This window comes from Condylostylus longicornis, unplaced genomic scaffold (genome assembly GCF_029603195.1).
Source record: "Condylostylus longicornis isolate FDR11 unplaced genomic scaffold, ASM2960319v2 ptg000044l, whole genome shotgun sequence".
Taxonomy (NCBI): domain Eukaryota; kingdom Metazoa; phylum Arthropoda; class Insecta; order Diptera; family Dolichopodidae; genus Condylostylus; species Condylostylus longicornis.
The window spans coordinates 2,500,787-2,524,577 of record NW_026578013.1 but is presented as its reverse complement, the minus strand read 5'-3'; the positions used below and the strand labels follow the sequence as shown (position 1 = coordinate 2,524,577).

The following is a 23,791-nucleotide window of genomic DNA, read 5'->3' as shown; positions in this document are numbered from 1 at the left end:
CATACTATAACGCCCAAAGAAAAATTATTATAAAATTAAATTACATTTATTTTCATTAGTTTTTATTTTAGCATAATACTTTTTTTCCTGCATAATTCTATCCAGAAACAAATAGGTACTCGTACATAGACAGAATTATAAATATAGTTAAACATTGACTGGCAGTATTTAGGATGGGTAAGGAAAAATATTTTAGAAATATTATTTGAGCAAATTTTCATTCTCATAATAAATTAAGTAAAGTTAATAAAAATAGCAATACCTATAAAAATAAGCATATGTAGATAGCTAAATAAATAAAATTTTGTTCTCGAAAAATTTTTGCCTACAATCTTGCATATATTCAGGCGGAAATTTTGAGAAAATATGTAATAATATTTTTTCATAATTCATTTCAAAGGTAGTGCCTCTTTGAATTTCTTTGGGCGTCTTCGTTTATCAAGATATTGTTTTTTAAATTATAATTACGGTGGTCGATTATTAATACAATACATTACGGTTGTCGATTATATTTACATGAAATACATGTATTTAAAATACTTACATCATTAAAGGTAATGAAGCTTTTACAAAAGTTGTATAAAATGGGATATTGAAATTTATGCGGACTTCTCACCTCTAAAGGTATAAAAGAACCCTAATTTTGATCTATTCTGTAGTTATATGAAATATATACAGTATATACTATTTTTTTCAAAGTGGCAAGTATATATTATTTGCAATACTTTACGGCAAATAGTTTAAATGCAATACTTATAGTCAAAGATTACAAATTCGGAAAATATTGTAACATAATATTGGTGCTTCATTTAAGATATTAAGTTTTCTTCTAGGGGCATATGATGCTTTGTATGTAGGCACATGATGCTTGCAGTCACAAATTTTGTGAAAGTTTTTCTATGACTATAAAAGGCTATAGTTGATACAATTACTTTAAGAAAAAAACACTTAAGTACTTTTACTTTAGCTAGGCTTCACAACACAAAAAAAAATATGTTCCTATTTTTTTAAATGAACCCTGAAATAGAAATTTAAAGCAGTACATACTTTTAAAAAGCAGCACTAAATTATGAAATTAAACATGGTACTTTTGCAGATTTTATATTTTGAATTCATCAAACATGATGAATTCAAAAATTAGTTAGAATTAAAAGTGAATTATCGAAAGTCTTCTAGTGTGATTTCTATAGTTGTAAGGAAAAGATAATTTGTGTGATTTTACAGAAAAGCCTTTTTTTTAATCTTTCCTAAGATTTATTACGATTTCGTATTTGTGCATTAAAATTTTTTAGCTTATTAGGGAGATAAAGTAAACAAATTCCGGTAGAGTATAGACTAGATCTATACTTAGAGGCAGCTTAAAATATAAAAATTTAAATAAAGTACACCATTTATAAAATTAATTTATTTTTATTTTATTATTTTGTTTTCTTTTTTTTTTTCTTTTCGATTTCATTAATTCTAATACTTTAGTCTATACAATTTTTAAGGAGAGTGATCTATTTCTAAATAGATATCAAAAGTTTTTTTCATTTATATCATATATATAATATATATAATATATTTATGTATGTTTTTTTTTCAATTTTCTTTGTATATTTAATTTTACAAAAATCTATACATTTCTAAAATTAATTTCTGAAATTACATTAAAAAAAAAAGATCCATTTTAAGATGAAATTAATAATTTACAAGAGAATAGAATCTAAAAATGCAAGTTGATTATAGATGCAAGAATTAAAAAAACTAATTAAAAAATTAAAATATCCTTGCTATCACGATACAAATATACACACATTGAATATTTTCATTATTAATTGAGTATTTTTTACAATTACTTATTAAAAATTTATTTTACTCGTTCTGACTAAATATTTAAAAAAAAATAGTTTTCTGCTAGCAATGTGCAGATCTAAAAACTTCTTTATAAAGACTTCACAATTACAAAAAATAAACAATAGAGGAAAATTAACAATTCAAAGAGCTTCACTATAATTTTTTTAATTCTTAAACAAATCTATAATATTTTGAATTTTTTAATAGAAATTTTTTAATAGGAATTTTCACAAAAAGTTGTGTGATCATAAAAGAATTTTTTTTTTGTTGCGTTTTTTAGAAATAATAAAAAAAGAGAATAATATAACTACTAATATTCATAGTCTGGCATATAAACATATGATCCTCGAGGACTATTTCGATTCGGTAATCTAACACTCGACTGATGACGTATCAGTTCTTGCTGATATTGTTGCCTACTATGTGGGTGTATTGCACTTCTACGTAAATCTGAGGATGAATAATAAGAATCACTACTATGTGGGTAATTTGATGAGAAACGATTTTTTTCATATTTACTTAAATATGATGAATAACCACCGCGCGATGTTAGTGGTTTTAATGTTGGATTTAATGCATCATTTAATGTTACATCGTATTCATTTTCATAAAGTTCATCGAGTGTTGCTCTCGGTGGATTATCGATTTGTGGTTGTTGAGTTGTTCTAGGCCCCATATGATATCCAGTAATATCATCATAACTTGTTACACCATTGCCACGTAAAATAGGTGCTGTATGTTCTAAAATTCTAACACCAGATACAGTAGATCCCATATCAACTGGAGTACTTTCCGTTATTGATGATTTTGATTGAACACCGCCTGTAGCTTGTAATCCACGCGGTAAGTATGGACTTCCACCTCGTGATGGTAAAAATGGTCTTTTAACAATTCTTATTATTGGTCTTACTTCTTTGAAATTTGATAAATTATCAGAATTATCATTTCTTCCCGAAAACTTTATGTCTTCTCTAATTTGTGGTTCACCTTCCTCTTGCTGTTGCAGTTTTGCTAATTCATATTTTGATTGAATAGGTTCACGATTCCCATCTGATTTATATTTTGCATTTAAGGTAAATTTGAATGGATCTCTAACACTAAATTTTGCTCTTAATTCTCCCGATTTTGAATCACTTTCTTTTTCCAATGATGTTATATCAGCAGATTCTTTCTGACTTTCATTTGAATTTTGAGAAGACGTATCATCGTATTCTTCTTCACTTGGTCCTGATGGACCAGATGGAGCAGATACTTGTAAAGGAGCTTCTGGAGGTGAAACTTCTTCTTTATTATCAGTTTTATCTTCAGATTCCTCTTTAGATGTTTTATATTCCTCTCTTGATGTAAATTCTTGTGGTTTTTGTTCAATAGGAGCATCATCATACTCATCATCGTAAAGTATTGGCGCTTCCGTTGTAGTAGTTGTGGTGGTTGTACTTGTAGTAGAAAAAGTAGAGCTAGTAGTTGTTGTTGGTGCGCGAGTTGTGGTGGTTGTTGTAGTTGTGGTTGTACTTTTAGGTTTTGGTTTTATTAGTGGTTCTTTATGTGGAGCAAATAGACGTTTTGGTGGTGAAGGTGGCCGAAATGGACTTGGTTCAGGTGGATCAGGTTCTCTAACTGTTTCTTTTTGAGGGGTATCATCATAATCATCATAATACTCTACATTAGCTGGTCGAGGTCGACTAGTTGATGTTGAAAATATAGATTTTTGGCTTGAATAGTCATATTTCTTTTTCTCATTTAAAGGAACCGGTCTTGAGATTTTTGGTGGTGCTCTTGGTTTATCAAACAATGAGCTCAGACTGCTTGATGATGGTCCAGAAGGTTTGACTAGCAATTTATCTTCTTTTTCTCTTGCTTTTTTGTCTACGAAATCTCGCTTTTCATCTGATATATCATCGTAATCTTCATCTCCGCGACGTTCATGTGCTCTTCCAGTATTTCCAAATGGTCTACCACTTAATTTTCTTCGCCCATTTCCTAACGTCCTACGGTCTAAATCAATTTCATCACTACCAACACTTGGCTTAGTATCACTAACACTCCTTCTATCGTCTTGATTATACCTCCTATCAGTATGTGATCGACGTCCTTCATTTAAAGGTCTCCTTCGATCACCAGGCTTTTTCCGTTCTAATGGTCGTTCATCTTCATCAAATCTTGTCATTGTTAAAGGTCTATGTCGATTCCTCGGACGCTCAGGCATTCTTCTATCGTAATCATCGTAGTCGTCTATGTCATCACGTAATCTATCGCGATTTGACGAGCGTCTATCATATCTGCAAACATTATGAAATTTACTCTTAGAATAAATTTTAGAAAATTTTTTTTTTTACCGGTCATCATCATAAGCACGTCTTTCATCATAATCTTCCCCATAATCTGGTCGTCTTGTTCTTGGTCTTTGTTTTCTTCTTCTTGGTCGCTCTTCATAGTAATCATCTTCATAATCATCATCATAGTAGTAATCTACTTGCGGTCTACGCCTCCTTAATGGCCTCCTCCGTCTCAGAGGCCTTGCAGGTACAACTGGCGCTGGCGCTTGTGTGACAGGTGCCGGAGTAGTTGTAGTTGTGGTAGTTGATGTAGATGATGTTGTTGCCATATATAATGCATCATTTCTAAGAAATTAGATGAGAATAAATTATATAAAAACAAAAATAACAAGTTATGTATAATTGTAAATACCGATGGAAGTATTTTGGTGAATTTTTACAATCAACTTCTGATACGAAATGACAAATGAAAGTTTTTTGATCGAAAGCAGTGAAATTAGCGCACAGAAAATCATTTCGTATACCAAAGACACAATGATGGTAGACCTAAAATTATTAATTAAAAATTTATTATTTCAATTTCAAATTCAATTCAATATTTTTGAAACTTACTTGGCATTTATGTTTCACAGAAGCATAAAATCCATCATGTTGTCCATCACAAGTGAAATCCATTTCTTCACGTGGTGGTAGTGAAGCATAAAATGGATAATCAGATAAATTATATCCATTTAATTCTCGGGGTAAATTAGGATCCCAAATATAATCAATTTGCGGTATTCCAGTTAGTTTATGTGTCGTGTTTGTAACTGTTTCTGCACTTTCAGTTGTCTGAAAGAAATCAAAATACACCATCAATGAATATTGTTATAAATTAATTTAAATACAATTTAAAATTACATTCATTTTCAACCATATATAATTTTTGTTTAGCAATAAGGCTTAAATAACAGATAATTTGAGACTCCAGTTTAAATGCTACGAAAATCTTTTCACATAAATACAAGAGATTTAAAATTTAAGGTACTAAGAATTCTCACACTGGAAAAAAAATTTGTAGAAACGAGTAAAATCTCCTTGAAATACTGAAGCAAAAAAACAATATGATGAAACAAGGTTGTTCAAAGAAGTTTACATCCCAATAATTTGCGTTCCATGAAATCATAAACGGAAATATTTGTTGGGGTGTATGGTTTTTATACTCATATGTACGCCTGGGTACTTAGAACAAGAATAAGCAAGCATAAAACTTTGTTAAATAGCGTCTGATGTAGTGCTTAATTTAATAATTTTGGTTTTACTATAATAATTTCATTAAATCTATAAACACACATAAAATCACATATAAAATTTTTGCGGTATATACGCATTTTAAATAATACCCACAAAAATTTAAATCAAGGATATCAAAACAATTATAAAACAAAATTTAAGCAAACTTGAATTACTGGTTATCCTGACAATAACATCAAGGTGATTCAATCATATAAAAAAACGCATTATGAGAATATTTATGGCTATACACATACCATATCCTTTGCTTCTAAATTATTAATATCAAAACATTGCGTTCTTCTGAATTTTGTTAGGTATAGTGTAAAAAAACGATTTTTATATAAAAATATCCTTAAGGATACTAAAAGTGTTTTATAAATGTACGTAAAACGAAATCAATGGAACACACAGACAAACTCCATTATATTTCACTACATGAGAACATCTTGCAAGTAAAATATCTATTTCAATATGTTAAACTCATTTAGCAAAGACACAATCCAAATAGAAAAATTCTTTAAACTCTATATTTGTTCATATAAAAAGAGTTGGTTCTATCTTATTCTATACAAGAATCCTGTTTTATTTTTTTCTTCTTTTCTTCGAATTCTTCTTTTTCTTCTCTTTGCTCTTATATAGATAGATAAGTTTTCTTTTCGTTATTATTTTTTTTTGCACTCTTTAAGATTGCACTGTAGTTAAAAATAAAAACAGAAAAAGAACTTTATACTTCACAAGGATGAAGTTTTGTCATTATATTAAGAAAATTTTCAGTTCAAAATAAAACTCACTGATAGAAAAATTTTCTTTGGTTAGCATAAATATAAAAATTTTCTATATAATATTCAGGCGGCCTGATGCCTTATGGTCTATGGGTTGATTGCATTCCTATACCAATTGCAATGAGGTAAATATTTGTATAACCTTAGTTTATTATGAAAAAAAAATATTATTATATCATATCTATTAATTCAAAAATATTATAATATAATAAAAAAATATATGGAAAAATACAAAACAAAAATAAAAATGGGAAAAAATTCGACATCCAAAAAAATTCTCGAAAAAAGAATTTACCAAACTCTCAAGTTCAAAATTACCACAAAAAACAAAAGCCAAAATACATACAAAAAAAAATATAAGTTGGACAAGAGAAACAAAAAAATATGGTTAGGTTGATTTCAATTAAAATTTGAATTAGACCTATAAAAATTATAAATGATTCATTTCTACCAATAAGGTAGACTTGGCCGTCTTTTTGGTTTTTTTTAATAAAAACTTGCATTATGGTGAAGCAAATCGTTTTACTATGCAATTTTTTTGCTAAATGACACAATCATTTTCATTTTAATAGAAAATATCTTATAAACCATTTTCTTGACTTTGGGATTCAGTTTCATTGAATACGCAATATTAAATAAAATTGTTAATTGTCACGCAATAAATATAAGAGAAAACATTATAACGACCTGGTAGATTGTATTACTAGTTGAACTTTTGAAGAGAACAAACACCATGTATTCAAAATTCAGAATAATTTGGAACAGAAAAAGTGCAGAAAAGCTGACTTATCGAAATGAAAAAATATGCGAGGCATTTTAACACCAAATTTTGTTATCAAGGTATTAGCACTTACAGTTCACTCCAGAATAAAAAGCAAAATAGACAAGAGCCTTAGAGAAGGGTATGTCAGCTTCAGTAGGGGAAAAATTTGTAGCGACCACCCAACCACACTACAGGTTAAGTGACAATTGAATGCAAATCTCAACTGTACGTCATATGATTCACCGAGAGAAAGTACGCTCCTTAACTACTACATTCTTCAAAAAATACTCTCTAGATTTCTGTACTTGAATGCGTAGCTGTATACTTGAACATCTTTAAATCCTTTATTTTATATGGTCAAGAATATTTTCTGGTACATATTTGAATTCTGTGCTACAATATAATAATTTTTAAAGAAAATATTCTTCAAGATTTTTGTTTTTTTAATTTTGCCTTCAAGTAATTTAGAAATAAAATTTTTAAAAACAAACTGGAAAAATATACAGTCAACCCTCCTATAACGCGGTACTCGCAGAACGCGGTTTCCATATAATGCGGAGCTAAAATTGCAACAGCCCTCCTTTCGCAAGTGGTTAAATATTCCAGAGCTCTTTCACAGTGCATACGTTTCGCTGGTGTCCAAGTCTTTCTAAAATTTTTTCTGCACCGTGCGTTTGTTCAGCTTTTTGCTGCTTAATTTGTGATTTATAATTGGACTATACGAACTATATGATTTATACGAACTCTTCAATTCAATTCAATAAAAATAATTTTGTAATTTATCTTGTCTTTTGTATTTATTGGTCTTCATATAACGCGGTACGAATGATGTGATTTATACTAAAATCTGAGCTTCTTATAGTGCCGTTTCCAACGAGCTATGAATTAGCCGTGTTTGTACGGTTAGATCCGAGTTTCTTATAACGCGGTACGCACTCATCGTGTTATAGGAGGGTTGACTGTACGATCTTTATATTTATAATGGCAATGCCATTACAATTATAACTCTTATACATTAAATTTTAAATTAATAACAAAAAGAGTCTGACAGATATGTCAATCAAATTTATCAATTCACCACATAAGTTGACATAAATTTCACAATCTAATCCTTTGTCAAAATTTATCTCAAAACTTTTATATTCTTCACTACAATATAGTATTACCATAATAATCCTACACTTTTTTTTCAAATTAATTAAAATTATATTTTTTATTACCGGTAAAATATACATAATCCACTTCAAAACTATAACAAAAAAAAATAAATGTGTTATCTAACCTCTTACATTTATTTTATGTACACTTCATAATAAATATCCAATTTCCCTACATGCTATACCATGAAAGCAAAAACTTAAAATGTCATTAAAACATCTGAACTGGGTAATGTCCTCATTTGCAAAAAAAAAAAAAAATCTTTTAAAAAAATTATTAACAATTTTCAAATCTGAGTGCTCTTCATTCAAAGAATGATTTGTAACAATAGCGCAAACAAAAAAGAAGATCAAATAAAAATACAAACAAATAAATATAAAAATAAAAAAATGACAACACAATATAAAATGAGAAATTCACGTAAATCAAAATCAAATATATGAAATAGAAATTTTTAATAACACCCAACTATAGGATCAATTTCGATTCATATTGCAAATTTAAATCACTAGTTAGCTACATATGCGTTAAGAGGTTTGCAGCTTCTTCTAAATGCTTTAACTTAAATAAACAGGGAATTGAGACGCCGCTCTCTTGAGGCCGAATCTACGGTATATGTAAAATATACATATGCAATGAAAGCCAGAAAGTAGGAACGACACTATTATACGAAATTTGTAATATTTATTGGTTTTGTTCATTGCTTTAAAAATGATGAAGGGCCGTAGCGCCGAACCAACCAGAACCGGGCATGATTAAGAGTAGTCTAGTAAGGTACATTTATTTCGGTAGATTGCTTTTCTTTTGTATGCATTGCAGATTATAGGTTGTAGAAAAATTTATTTATTCTAAATGGAGAGATTAGAAAATTTTGGATTATCAATATGATTAAATCGAATATTTACCAATAACATTATTACAGAAAGCCAAATTGTTCTTCCCAACTAACTAATAAAATATTAATCATTATACGAAGAAAAAAATATTTTTCTGAAAACGTAAAATGAACAATTCGATTATAAACGTTATAACAAATTCGTGATATTGATGCAAACGTTCCTTGAAAATATTTATTTATATGAATACAGATTATAATGAAATAACATTTATCTAGTTACAATATGTCAGATCACAGAAATTGTGCCAACATATCTCTATTACACAATACGAGTATTAGTTCATTTTTTTTTGTTATTTTTATTTTTATTAATAGTTTTATTTGTATAACTTTTGATGAACGTGGGACAATTTCATCTTACTGTATTTACTTAATACTTAACAGAAAAGTTATCAGACATAATATTGTTTACATAAAATATATAGTATATGTATGCACACATGTAAATATGTACGTGTTCCTTTAAATATACAGGGTGACAGTTTCCTAAGTGCCCTGCTATTTACCATAGTAAATATTGACTCTAATGAGAAGGTCTAATTTTGTTCATAGTTCAACAGGTTCCAAGATAACAGACCCTAAAGTGAATCTCGACCATTGTTTTTAATTTTTGAAATTTTTAATATAATCACGTTCCTGTTTTATGTAGACCCATGATTAAATATAATTTGACACCTAACAAAAAAAGCTTTGTCATGAATATCTAGTTGCACTACAATATTTTTAGATTTTGGAATCACATGACTTATTAAAATTCACATAATTTGAATTTTTAACTTTTCGTTTTCTATGGAAACTTTTTTTAGAAAAACTACACCCTATACAAACAAAATGGAAAAATATTAAATATTTGGTCTTACCTGTGCTGCATCATCATCATCTTCAGCTGACGGAGTCTCTGTTGTTGTTGTTGTAGTTGTAGTAGAGGATTTACCAAATATTAAAGATGAAGCTCTTATAGCGCCAGCATGTGTCATTAGAGCTATAAGTACTGTTTGTACAAAAACAAAATAAAAATATTAATTACATTATATGATGAAAAGTTTTTTTTCTCTTTAATAAAAATAATAGCAAATAAAAGTATGTATGTATGTAAAAATTCAATAACGGTGGTATTTTAGTGTTTACTTCTCTGTTTACAAAAGTAGTTAAAAATTTTTTCTATTTTTTTAATTATACTATTTACACACATCAAAGATACATTGATACGACAATTCAAATTCAATGACTATATTATTATATAATACAAACGAAAACACACACTTATGTATGTAAGTTTAATGTAATAATTATGTTATGAGAACTTTTTCGCTTAACCTTGAAGAAATTGTCTATGTCATGAGTCATTTATGACAATATCATTAATAAACAATAATAATAATTATAAAATAATCTTTTTTAATTAAATTGAAGGTTATTTTTAAGAAAAAAAAGAAGTTAAAAATTATGTTAGACCTTTTTGTTTTTTAAAATAGCTGTTTGAATTTTCCGGCGGGAAACTTTATTTAATATTTTACAGTTTATTGTTTTTATTATTTAACATTTTGTATACTTAAGGTGACAGAATTCATAAATTAAATTTGAAATTTGAAGATATGCTTGTCTGTTTTTTTGCAAGGATGACTGTTATAGTTTGAAAGCTGTCATAATTGAAGCCACGAGTGAATGAAGCCACGAGTGAATCTTTTATATGCAAAAACCCGTTTTTCAAAAAACGACTCAGTTTAAGAGATACGTTTCCTTTAAAAGATGTTATATCCCATTCTTAAATTATTTTCCTTTGAAAGAAGGTTAATTTACTCGACACTTCAAAAACTGTAGTTAACACCTTCATTCACTCGTGCCTTCAATTCTCTAAAATAATAAAATAAAGCAATAATTTTTAAAATTTTTATTCTACTATCGCATATCATTTATTTCTATGAAAGCCACATATAGTCTTTCTGTATACTTTAAGGAGGAGGACACAAATTAAAAAGATCATAGTGTCTATCACAAATAATTAATGTCCGCAAATAATTACAATATTTAAAACTTCTACATTTTACTGTCTATTCAAAATTAATACCTTAAAGAAACGGTATTAAAATTACGGTTAATTAGATAACTACTATATAACGGTAATTTTACGTTTGTAGTATACAAAATACCAAAAATTTGTAAAATACATATAAGAAATCAAAAAGCAGTTTGGCAGTTTGCGTGGACGTAACTTTTAGGAGATAAGTAAAAACTTTCTTTAAAAATTTAAACAGTGTAGAAATTTTGCAAAGAGAAATGCAAATCGAAAGACAAAGCTAAATTTATAAACACATTATTTTGCAATTTTATCTGTCAAATGGTGCAGTGGTTATGGTACCGGTCGTCTAAACGAAGGGCTTGGGGTTCAAACCCTGATCAGATTACCTTAATAATTATATTAAATATTATATAAAGTTGAATATGCAATATTATAAAATACGGCAGGCTGGTCACCATTTATAGTTAACTTCTTTGATTTGCAGAAGTGATGCTTGACTTAGAATCAAGTAGGGTAAGAAAAAAATATATTTTATAAACAAAATTTTAATAAGAAGCCTAAAACGCCTAAAGAGTAATATTTAAAACAAACAAATAGTTTTTAATAATAATTATATTTTTGGTTATGGGTACGAAAATGGAGTGATTACGGCGCCAATTATTAAAATCATAAAAATCATTTGTAAAAAATTTATACCAATATTCGCTCTTCCATTCATAATATAAAACTGGCGTTAGTTAGACTCATTAAAATTATAAAAAAATCTTTAATAATTTTATTTCTTCTTTTGGAAATAACAATAATTTTCCATTATTTTGATATGAAATCACAATTATTATATGGAGTCATTTAAATTATAATTGATGAACTTTGTATTTCCTATATATTATTCCATTTCGCTACAAATTGGATAAGCATTATAATTTAAAAATTTATTGTCACCTATTTATTATGTTATAAGTGTTATACTTATATTTTATTTTAAAGTAGATATTGTAAAAAAAAGCTCTTACGTAACTATATTATGAATTTTTTAAAATACAATTTTTTTTTTTATTATTATATCAAAATAACAATACTATTTTCTTTCATTAAAGCCCTATTATCATTTACTCTATTGAATTGTACAATAAAATAAAAAAAAATAACCGCCTACTATTTTTACCTTTCATTTAATAAACTATAATCATAAAATTGATCATATATGTTAAACATTTCAAATTCATTCACAAACAATTCAATTATCACCCCACACATATACCATACACACATGCATATATACGAGAAAAACGCACACATAAACACATTTTTTCTGTCATCTCTTATTATAACTATTATAAAGTACTTTTTTTTCTATTATTATTATTATATATTATCTTTTATAAATTCATATACCAACATAATTAATAACTGTTATAAATATAATAATAATAATAGTATAACAAATTTATGAATTCTTCTTACCTGTAAAAATCAAAAGCCATCGTCTAATGATCTTTTTCATTATTTAAATCTGTAACGAAAGCAAAGAAAAAAAAATATGAAAATAAATGTTAAAAAATACAAAATGAAAGAAAAAGTTAAATATAAAAAATAAAAAAAAAAAAAATTATAAATAAATTAACCAGCCATAAAATTGAAAGTGTTGATGTAGGTTCATTGTACAAATCTATATACAAAATTATGCACACACTATACACTCATATGATGTGATAAAAAAGCATGAAAATCAAAATGTGATAAGTTAAAAAATAAAAGTAATAAATTTAAAATAAGGTAGGCAAACAAAAAGAGCGAGTCTCGAAAAACACATAATGAAAAATTCCTTTTTTTTCTTGCTTTTTTTTGACATTTTTATAAATTATTATTGTTAGTAAAGTTCCATTATTATCATTATTTAGTATTATTGTTATTATTAACGTATTTGCCTTCGAGCAAAAAGCCGGCATGTAGGTACTTATATACAATATTCAATAGCTAATTGAGTATGTGATTTCTTATATGAAAACGTGTTATGAAATAAAATTTCAATTTAATAATGGCATTCATTTTTTTATCTTTATTATAAATTTCATGCAATATATTATATATTTTCGAAATTCAATACATTATTGCAAGAATGACTCAAAAGAATTTATATATTTTTATTTGTAATGGATGAGCTTATAATTTTCAGTCTGAGGCCATAATTAAGCCCTTAAAATATTGGCACCTGGTGGATAAATGTTCTAGTAGAATATGTATTTAAGATATAGATTTCATTCGAAATTTCTAAATGATTAAAATTTCGATAACAATATTATGTCGTAATGTGATTTTATAGCATTATTTTTGTAATATTACTATAGAGGTTAATTACTTTGGATTGTTATACTATTGTACTTGAAAATTGGTCGTTTAAACTGAACTTATATAAAAGAATAGAATCGGGTAATAAAAATTAAATTGCACAATAAAAAATATTTAACTTATGAAAAATTCCGCAAAATTTATCCAATGTTAACATTTCATCTCCAAATATACATACATATACATATAACTATAAACTAATGATTTATCACACATTTGCGAGATTAACCACGTAATATATAACTTAAAAATTATAATTTTAACTTGTTCAACAATTTCAGGTTAATTTTCGGTCAAAATAAACACATACTTTAAAAATTATTTTACCATTGCTGAGTACTCTATGATTTACCAAAAATATTAATTGAAGAACCAACTGATATGATTTACACTCTTGTTTACACGAATTATGGACAATTAATAAGCAAAACAATTGAAAATTCCTTGGAACGAAGAATAGCTCAATATACAAAATAACAAATTACGGAATAATAAATTAAATACAACTGAATGAAAGAGTATAAGTTGTTTAAAATCGCATCAAAAATCAATTAAATTAACAAGACTAAGAATATTATATTCCAATTCTACACATAAATTTCTTTTTGAAAAAAATTTTTCCACCTATGTGTGAATGTGGTAATTAGCTTAACCATCAAACACATTTTTGATGATTGTCACAAAATTTCAAGTTACAGATCCAAATATAAAATGCATAATAGTCAAATCTTGAAAACGGAAGACACAATATGTCACAATAATATTTATGAGTTTTAAAAAGAAATTAAATTTTTTAAGAATAATTATGATATTTGAATAAATTATTTACTTTTGTATTGTAAGACTTTATCATAATCACGTATTGTAAAATTGTTTATGTAAATTAATTAGCAGGACCTGATAAAATCCAAAAGGTTGTAAGGGCCAATGAAAAACCTTTAAATAATAATTATAATTGCTGCATAATCAGAATATTATTGAACAAAAAGATTAGAAATCAGATTCAGAATAAAAACCAAGGTCGGGCTAGAATTTGGAATCACAAGAAAGTTGGCATCGATTTTGTAGCCCATGATTATAATAAAGTTTAAACCCATGAAAAATTAATGATCAAGCAATTCCTTTGCAAATTATAATTAAATAGTAAGAGTATCCTATAATAAAAAAAATACTGTTATCAAAATAAAAAAAAAATTATTTCCTTTAACGCCTTTTAAATGAAGTCCAAAAGAAAATATTCCACTATATTTTACAATAGAATTACATAGACAGTTTTTTTTGTTATTTTCCTTTTATACAAAATTTTTAAACTAATTTATCATCTTCTGTATTGTAACAATAAATCAAGTCATCCACACCTTCTCAATCCGTAATATAGAATTAATTTGATTTTTTTCTCTTTTCCAATCTTCTTTCATTATTATAAAAAAAATTTTTTCTCTTTTTTTTTTTTGATAGTAACAACACGAAAATGGATAATTGAATTTTTCTATAAATCCGCGTGATAATAGAAAATTTCACACTTTCTTCACTTCTCATAAATGAAAATCAAAAAAAAAAAAATTCGTGTACTTTCAATATTGTTCACTATCGATCATCATTATCATAACACTCTCGTAATAATAATCATTACTATCATTGCCAAATTAAAATTGTATTCATTAAAATGGAATTTTTAAAATAACTTTTTTTTTTTAAATTAAAGAGTTAAAAAACAATAAAAACAATAAGCGAAAATAAATTTTGTTGAATTGAAGAAGAAAAAGGTTTTATTCAACACCATTTTATTGTTACTTTTACGTCATAATTAACAACAATAACATAAATGTTGTTTAGTAAAAGTAAACAAATAAATTTAAAGGAACTCTGCCATTGCCATCTAAAAAAGCTGTTGCGGACAAAATGTATGTTTCTTGTCTCTATCTTCTTTCTTTATCTTTTATTTCCTTTTATTTGTTTTTTCACAATAAGTACAAAAATCCTATAAAATTTATTGTTTGAATTAAGTGTTTGATCTTTATCGAAAAAATTGTGTTTTAAGGTAAATTATTTGACATATAGGTTCAAGCCGGTATATTTAATCATTGATACAGGAAAAAGATATAAAAATATTTTTATACTTAACATTATTCACTTACATATATGAAAAAAAAAATTAAATAATATTAATGGCCATTGATGTTACAAAACTTGCCAAATGGCTCCCATAAAATATGAGTACATTTTCTGGGTGCAAAAAGTTTTAGAACGGGCTATAAAATCTTATAAACATTATTTAAATATGTACGTATATAAACGCATGCTGAATATAGTTAATCTTGAATCCAAGGGAAATTAATAAAGTGAAACTGAAAATAATGTGTTACTTTTTACACTCCAACCTTTTATAATACAATTTTTTGAAGACGAAGATTCTTTGAATTCATATAAAATATGACAATTTTAATACACATGCGCTCGTTCTAATTAATCTTGATTTGTACCAAAAATTAATTTTTAAATTCCAATAACTTATGGGTTTAATGAATTCTGCATCCAGAATCTTCAAATTAAGAGAAACTAGAAAAAGAAGCATTTAAAAAATTAACAAAAAACAAAATTTTACCACGTACGCCTTAGCTTATGCAAAATTTATTCAATATAAGGTAAGATGATAATTTCAGAGGCAAAAATCAATTAATAACTGCGAACTTACAGTGAAAATATCTGAACCAAACGATTGCATTTTAAGATTTTTTAAAAACTCATACTTTAATCTTAACATTTTATTTATTTTTATATACTGCACTTGAGACATATTTACAGTTCATGTTATTTATCCTTGAGGCATCATAACATAATGCAAAAATTAAAATGATAATCCAACCTTAAAAGTGCGTACATAATGCATACGCTCACATCTGCATCAAATTTTAATGGCTTTTTTGTTTTCTCTTCTTATAAAATGTGCGTAATAATTTATTTAAGAATGTCAATTAAATTTTCTTGTTTTATTGTTGAAAAAAAAAGAATGTTGAATCTTGTAGTTTTTGACCCATAAATTAATTACATTGAATTGTGAATGATTGCAAACTACGATAACAGAAAATGCCATGCATAAATTTTGTATTTTTTTTTTTTTCAATTAAAATAAAATTTTAAGAATAGAGAATGGCAAATAAAATAATAATTCAATTTTAATTGAGGAACATTCCAAATTTTATCATTGAAATTAATTAAAGTGTATAGAATGCAATCTTATTGGGAACAATTCAGATTTACACACAACACATGTGCCTCTGATCTAAAATATACATATATATGTACACATGTATATGCATGTGTGGGTTTTTTTTCCGCGAAATTTCTAATTTTTAATATTAAAATTTAAGTTTAAAGAAATATAGGAAAACTTAAAAATAGAAAAGCAGCTGGAATTGACGGAATAACCAATGAGCTAATAAAGTACGGAGGAGATCAACTAACAAATGAGCTCACAAAGCTTTTCAATTTGATACTTAAAAATGGTCAAGTTCCCAAAGAATGGAAAACCAGTATAACAGTACCTATCTTCAAAAAAGGCAGTAAGACAGACCCCATAAACTATAGAGGAATATGTTTACTAAGTTCAACTCTAAAACTTCTCACAAAAATACTCGCTCAAGAAGTTGACAATAAATCCAAAATTAGCGAAGAGCAACAAGGTTTCCGTCAAAACCGATCAACAATAGACGCCATATTTATAATCACACAAATAATAGAGAAAGCAATAGAATTCAATAAACCAGCATATATGTGCTTTATTGACTTAACAAAAGCTTTCGATAAAGTAAAACTTGGAGACGTTCTTGCTATAATGAATGAAAAAGGTGTCCACCCACAAATTATCAATATCATCCGTGACATGAACACAGAGAACAAAACAAAGATCAGAGCCAATAAAAAACTGACTCAAGATGTGCGTGTGGCTAATGGCATTAGACAGGGCGATAGCTTAAGCCCCATTTTATTTAATCTAATCATGGATAAAATAATTGAAAAAACAAAAGAGGTCAATGCCGGATACACAATGGGTAACAGGAGAATCAATATATTGTGTTATGCTGATGACGCCACAGTTATAGCAGAGAACGAAGATGATGCTCAAAGATTACTGTTTAATTTTGCGAAAGCTGCAGAACAATATAACATGAAGATTTCCATTGAAAAAACGAAAAGCATGGTAATTGCCAAAAATCCAATTAGATGCAAACTAGTCATCAACAACAAATCCGTAGAGCAAGTTATGAAATTCAATTATCTCGGTGTCGAAACAACTGCATATAGAGACATAAAGGCCGAAATGAGTAAACAGACCAATAAAGCTTCATTAATCTCTGGCTGTTTACGACAGGTCGTATGGAGAAACAAATACATGTCACAGGAAGCAAAAGTCAAAATATATAAGACATGTGTACGACCAATTTCAACGTATGCTTTAGAGTGTAGGGCAGACACTTCCATAACAAAACAAAAATTAAGAGCCACTGAAATGAAAACTTTACGGAAAATCTGTGATAAAACTCTACGTGATCAGATCAAAAGCGCAGAAATCAGGAAAAGCTGTAAGATCCCCGACATTGTACGATGGGTACGAGGTAGAAGACGCGATTGGAGGGATCATGTCGAAAGAATGGATAACAATAGATTGGCAAAAATTGCATACACGGAAAAACCATACAGTCAACGACTTCCAGGTCGCCCTCCAAAACGATGGAAACAATGCTGGTCATCAATTTCACAAGAACAACCATAGTAAAATACACATCCGAACACACAAAATAAATACCACAATCAAATCACATATGTCAACTAGCAAGTACATCATCATATCCTAAACAACAACCATCATCATATCTTGGATAACAACAAATATAATAGTAAGACCGACAAATGTATCAAGAAACAGAGAAACCTATGACAAAGAAGAAGAAGAGAAGAAGAAAATTTAAGTATATACGTACTGTCGATCATAAATACAAATGGCACTCTTATAAGAAATCAAAAAGGTAATCCCTTTCAAAGTGTCATTGTGCAAGGTAAATTGTGAAATTCGTGATAAGACCTCTAAATCTGTAAAGTTTGTAAAGTCAACTATGATAATTGGCTTTACAGATTTAGGGGTCCATATTTCAAAACAAACAGTTAACTTGGTTTAACTCAAAGGATACAAGCTTACAAGAATAATTAATGAAAATTTCTTCATACAACTACAAAACAGATGGATGACATAATCAAAAGAATGAGTTAAAGCAGAAAAATTTATTAAAAAATTTTTTTCACCGAGCTGGACTCGGACTAGTGGCCTACCGCTTTCAAAACGGACGCTCTACCAACAGCGATCGTTAGACTGAAATTATTCCGTACAGAGCTTCCTGTCTCTATTTTCTAAAGTTATTTTGAAATTTTTAGCTCAAACAGCTGATGTTATAGTTTTGTATTGAAAACATAAAACTTAAATTTGTTAATAAGATCAAAAGTTCCATATTGCGGTAATGTTGCAGAATTCAGTTTATAAAACAAATATAACAAAAATATATCAAACATTTTTGCATTGTCTTTTGTTTTAGATCATATGGTGCAATTTATATGAACTTTATTAATACTTTTTTTCAAAATATTCTTCTAAATAAATTTTGCGTTACAGAAATTTAACCGAATTCTTATAAAATACTATGCCATACAATAAAATTTTAATTTTTATGTCTGCATTCATACATAATTTTTGCGTGCATTTCCCACGTAAATCATTTTGAAAAAATTATTCTATTTGCTATTTAAAAAAAAAAATTTATTTTGAAATAACTAAGCCACTTTGCGTGTATTATAATATCTTTCGCAAAATTTTGAAGCAAATATAAGTTTTCCTCTTACTTATTTCTTAAATTTCTTATAAATTGTAAATAAAATAATTAAAATTTTTTAGTGTTAAAACAAATATCTTTATTGGTCTGGAAAATATAAGCGTTTTATAGATGCCGTATAGTAAAACAGATTTTATTTTTGAATACATTAAACACTAAATGCCTTCATTTCCAGTAATTCTAGATATCATGGTGAAAGAATGACATTAAACTCTTATATGTATCATCATCACTGTTTGATTTTAAGTAGTCATGTAGCTATAAGAATAAAGAATATAATATGAACTTCATGCTTATTAGGAACATAGTTAAGAGTAATTACATTATTTTTAAGTACAAAATTAATATCACATGTATATATATATATATATATATATAATAAAATACGAAATATAACAGAATCTATTACTAATTTTATTTACACAAAAAATCTCAATTAAATAAAAGAATTTTAATTTGAAATGCAAAATATTTTAAAATAAATTTTAAAATTATTATAAAATTGCAATAACCATATAACTTGCATGCCATTATCAAAACAGTGCGTAAGTATAAAACATTAAGCATACAAATAAATTGTTATAAACTTTTATAAATTAGGTAACACTTAACAAAATAAGTTATTTATTTTCAATATACAAATTGAATTTTAAATATTTTTTTGTTTTTTGTTTTTTTTTTAAATTGTCAACATTTTTATAAGTAAATTAAATAACTTTGTTTTGTAACCGGAATATTTACAATTTTACCTAACTGTAATAATAATTCAAAAATCATGTCGCTTTTTATAATTGTGTCACAAAAAAAATATAGGAAGAAAATATACATACACTCGTACGTACGTCTGTGTAGATATTTCCAATGCCCATAGGTTTATTTTCTCATTTTTAAATGAAAATTAAAAATTTTTTTCACGATTTATGCGTCTTCACCTTTTCTATTTCAACCTAATAACTTACATGTATTATAATGACATTAACGCATGTACAAGATTAACTTATATTATAATGCATAAAATAAAGCAAGTACATGTTTAAAAATATTTTAATTCCAATAACTGGAATTTATTTTGTTGTTATTTTGGTATTTTTCTTTTTTTTTTTGCTAATAATAAAAAGTACAAAATTTACGCCTTAAAATATTGAATATTAAAGTTTAACATTTTAATATTAAATAAGCCCATAAAATTTCCCAGTATAATATAAAAATTTAAGCACTATAAAAATGATTTCCTGCAACGTGTTATAAATATATTGTATATAAGTATGCAAAATATTTATAAAAAAAAATAAAAGTTAATGAGGCTTTAATATGAAGCATATATACATTTTGTTGTTTGTATAACAGTATTAAATGGACATTAAATTTTATATATTACACAATTTATATAATACGAGAAAATACGAAAAGCAAACAAGATCGTTGTCCAACCTCAGTTATTCAAGTCACATAGATTTATTTCTTTAAAATTTCCTTTTTATTTCATTTCTTCTTTGCATCCTTGCATTACATAACGTGATATTTTGTTGATATGAATTTTATTTAAATAAATTTGATTAAAAATTTAAATAATTAATATCAAATATATGCAGTTATTGTATGGCCATTTGCATAATAAATTATTGCGTTACATTTAAAAGAATATGATATTCCGAACTATCAATCATAGTGTCACACTATTTCGTGTGAACATCCTGAATTATAGGACCAACAAAAAATTTATGAATTCAAAACAACCATTCGAATTCGACTATTATTTTATATACAAAAATATGAAGCCATTTGATGTAAAATATTTGCCTGAAGACTCGTTTTTACAGGCTTGTCGCTTGTGTAGTTGGAAATGCTATACCTCTTGAGGCTTCCACTCTTAAGACTCTATACGAAAGAGTTATGAGTATTGCAAATTTTAGTTGTTTTAATTCAATATTATAATAAAAATTAGTAAACAATTCATTTTCCATTAACACCAATATTAAAATTTAAAAAAAAAATAATTAATATTTAAGTGTAATTGAAAATACCACCTATATAATATATTTTTCATAATTGACTTTTTATTGCCTGTAACATAATAATGCTAAACACATTTTACCTATAAATTAAATATTTTACGACTAAGTTTGTATACGGGTATTTAAACGCAGTGGCAACTTGTCGCGTGCGATTTTATAATTAATTTCTTTAAGTGTATTTACATTTTTTTGTAGCAATTCCAAAGGCGAAAAAAAAAATGAAAAAATGCATTTTTTTTTCTTATTTATTAAACCAATGATTTATTTGCCCCACAGTTTTAACATTTTTTTTTTTACAATTTCATTGTAAAACAGAAAGTAAATTAAACTAGTTTCTTAGTTTTTTTTTTCTTTGTAAATTAAAATCAAGCAAAAATTGATTTAAAAATAAGAAAAAATACAAAATGGTATCAATTTTAATTTTAAATTTCAAGATTTTATTTATAAAACTGAATTTAATATTTTTACAGTTTACTCAAATACAACTTTGCATAAATAAAATACTTATATAGGCACGTACAGAGCTATATAAAACTTGCATGCTGTGTGATTACTTCCATGGATGGTGGTGAATTTTCATACAATAAAATTGCTGTGGTGGTAGCACAATGATAAAGTGGCAGTGGTAGTTTTTCTTTAACATTTTTGTTATTTTGTTTTTTTGAATTTATTATACTCGTAAGTGTGCATGTATGTTGATTTAAATTCCATTGAATAAATTGCTTAAGGCATTCTAGATTTTGTGTAATTTGACAACCACATAAAATTATGTACATTTAATATACATACACATTTATACATACATATTGTTATTTAAATACAACCTTTTAACCTGACGTCCTTCATTAAAAGTAGTTTATATATACTTATGTATGTACATTAGTTAACATAAAATTAAATAAACAAAATGAAAGAAAAAACAGAACACTTTTTCTACTTGAATTTTTTATATATTTTGTAAAATCATTTGTAAAGCAATGTAATATTATAATATGGGTTCGTTCCAATTTAAAAATAACTGTTATTTTCCGCATTTCAACTATTTGTAAAATAATAACAATAATAAAAAATTTATTATTGTTTTATTTCAAACCACAATTTCTCATACCCTTGTTTTAAGATTAGATTTTTTTTTAATTTGTGTACTATAAAATAAAACAAAGAATAATTGATTAATAAAAATTTTTTTGATTTAAGCTTCGGATTTAAGATTCTGTACAGATTTAAACTAGAAAAAACTATAGAAACTAGAGATTTAAACTAGAGAATCGCTCACATACATAAATAGCTTATAGATAGCTATGTTCATACTTAAAATAATTATTATAATTCTAATTATAGATTATATCTCTTGTTAAAATTTAAAAAATCTAAAAATTCATCATCTATATTGCCACATCTATTGTTTCTTTTTCATATGATCCCCACTAGTTTTAATTGAGAAATTTGGAAATTCTGAAAGTATGAGTAACATAATTATTTTTCAAAATGATTTTGTACTTATGTCATTTTATTTTTTCTAATAACAACGTGATGCAATTTTACTGATGCATAAGATGCTCAATAAATTGTTATAAAAATCAAATCATGTGAAACAAACAAAATATTCGTAAGTTGGGAAAACATTTATAAAATTTTGTTAATAAGGACACCTTGGTTACCTAAATCCGATGGAATAAAATAAAGTAGAGATAGTTTCCACCACATGGATTAACATTAACATAACGCACACCATGCATTTGAATACAGCCATTTAAAATTTCATTAGTTTGATAATAAGATAAAGATGAAGGAGTTACTCATATAATTAAGAAAAAAATTTTGCATTATAAAATCCAATTAATACCCACTTTATTTTTCTTCTCATGTTTTCTTAAATTATTTTCATAGTAAAATTTTTTGATTAAAAATTCATTTTATTATACACAAACAGTATATTAAATTTAATAAGTATCTGCGTATGTACAACATTGTAATATTTTAATTTGTACAAGAATTAACTATGGTCTTCTTCACAAACACAAAATCAACCAATTGTGACATAACACATTAGGTATTTTATATTTTTGTAAATTACTTTTTAATTAACTAATTTTCTGACATCAATTTTAAAAACATAGAAATTTTTTGTATGTATATTGATGCATATATAGCTTAAACTATGTAATACATAATAAAATAATAAAATTTACAAATTTACGATACCTAAATATGTTTATTTATGTCATAATGTAACTGTATTACAAAATGTTCTTAACTTAATAAAATAAATATTAAGATTCCTATTATTTTTTTGATTGACACAGTCAACTATTGGAAATCGGTGCGAAAAACATAATTTTTTTCCTAAATTCAGTGTGCCGAGAATTCGGTTTCTTTTCATACAGGTTCCCGTTATAATATTTAGAAAAAATTTTTATTAAATATTGAATTTTAAAAAATATTATTTCAATTACTTCTTTAAAAAAACTCTAGAAAATTATTATATTGCCTTGGATTGTTTGTATTTCAATAGTCGTGAAGTGTTATACTTGCTT

The 23,791-nt window shown here is 26.4% G+C and overlaps 2 protein-coding genes across 4 annotated transcripts in view; one reads left to right on the top strand and one right to left on the bottom strand.

The window, feature by feature from the left end:
- Positions 1-1,500: 1,500 nt before the first annotated feature.
- The window catches only part of LOC129610260 (uncharacterized), a 68,099-nt gene continuing 45,808 nt past the window's right edge, over positions 1,501-23,791 (bottom strand). For 2 of the 3 annotated variants that reach the window (XM_055522772.1, XM_055522774.1), the window contains 6 exons: positions 12,473-12,521; positions 9,849-9,979; positions 4,725-4,943; positions 4,525-4,658; positions 4,173-4,457; positions 1,502-4,115 (listed from right to left, as the gene is read on the bottom strand). In XM_055522772.1, the coding sequence (XP_055378747.1) occupies positions 2,147-4,115; positions 4,173-4,457; positions 4,525-4,658; positions 4,725-4,943; positions 9,849-9,979; positions 12,473-12,512 (2,778 nt within the window). In that variant the 5' untranslated portion in view covers positions 12,513-12,521 and the 3' untranslated portion in view covers positions 1,502-2,146. Of the gene's footprint in view, positions 4,116-4,172; positions 4,458-4,524; positions 4,659-4,724; positions 4,944-9,848; positions 9,980-12,472; positions 12,522-23,791 lie in introns of all 3 variants that reach the window. The other variant, XM_055522775.1, reaches the window with a different exon arrangement.
- LOC129610383 (uncharacterized) lies at positions 17,406-18,131 on the top strand. The gene has a single exon (XM_055522950.1). It carries the CDS (start codon positions 17,406-17,408, stop codon positions 18,129-18,131), a length of 726 nt encoding a protein of 241 aa, XP_055378925.1.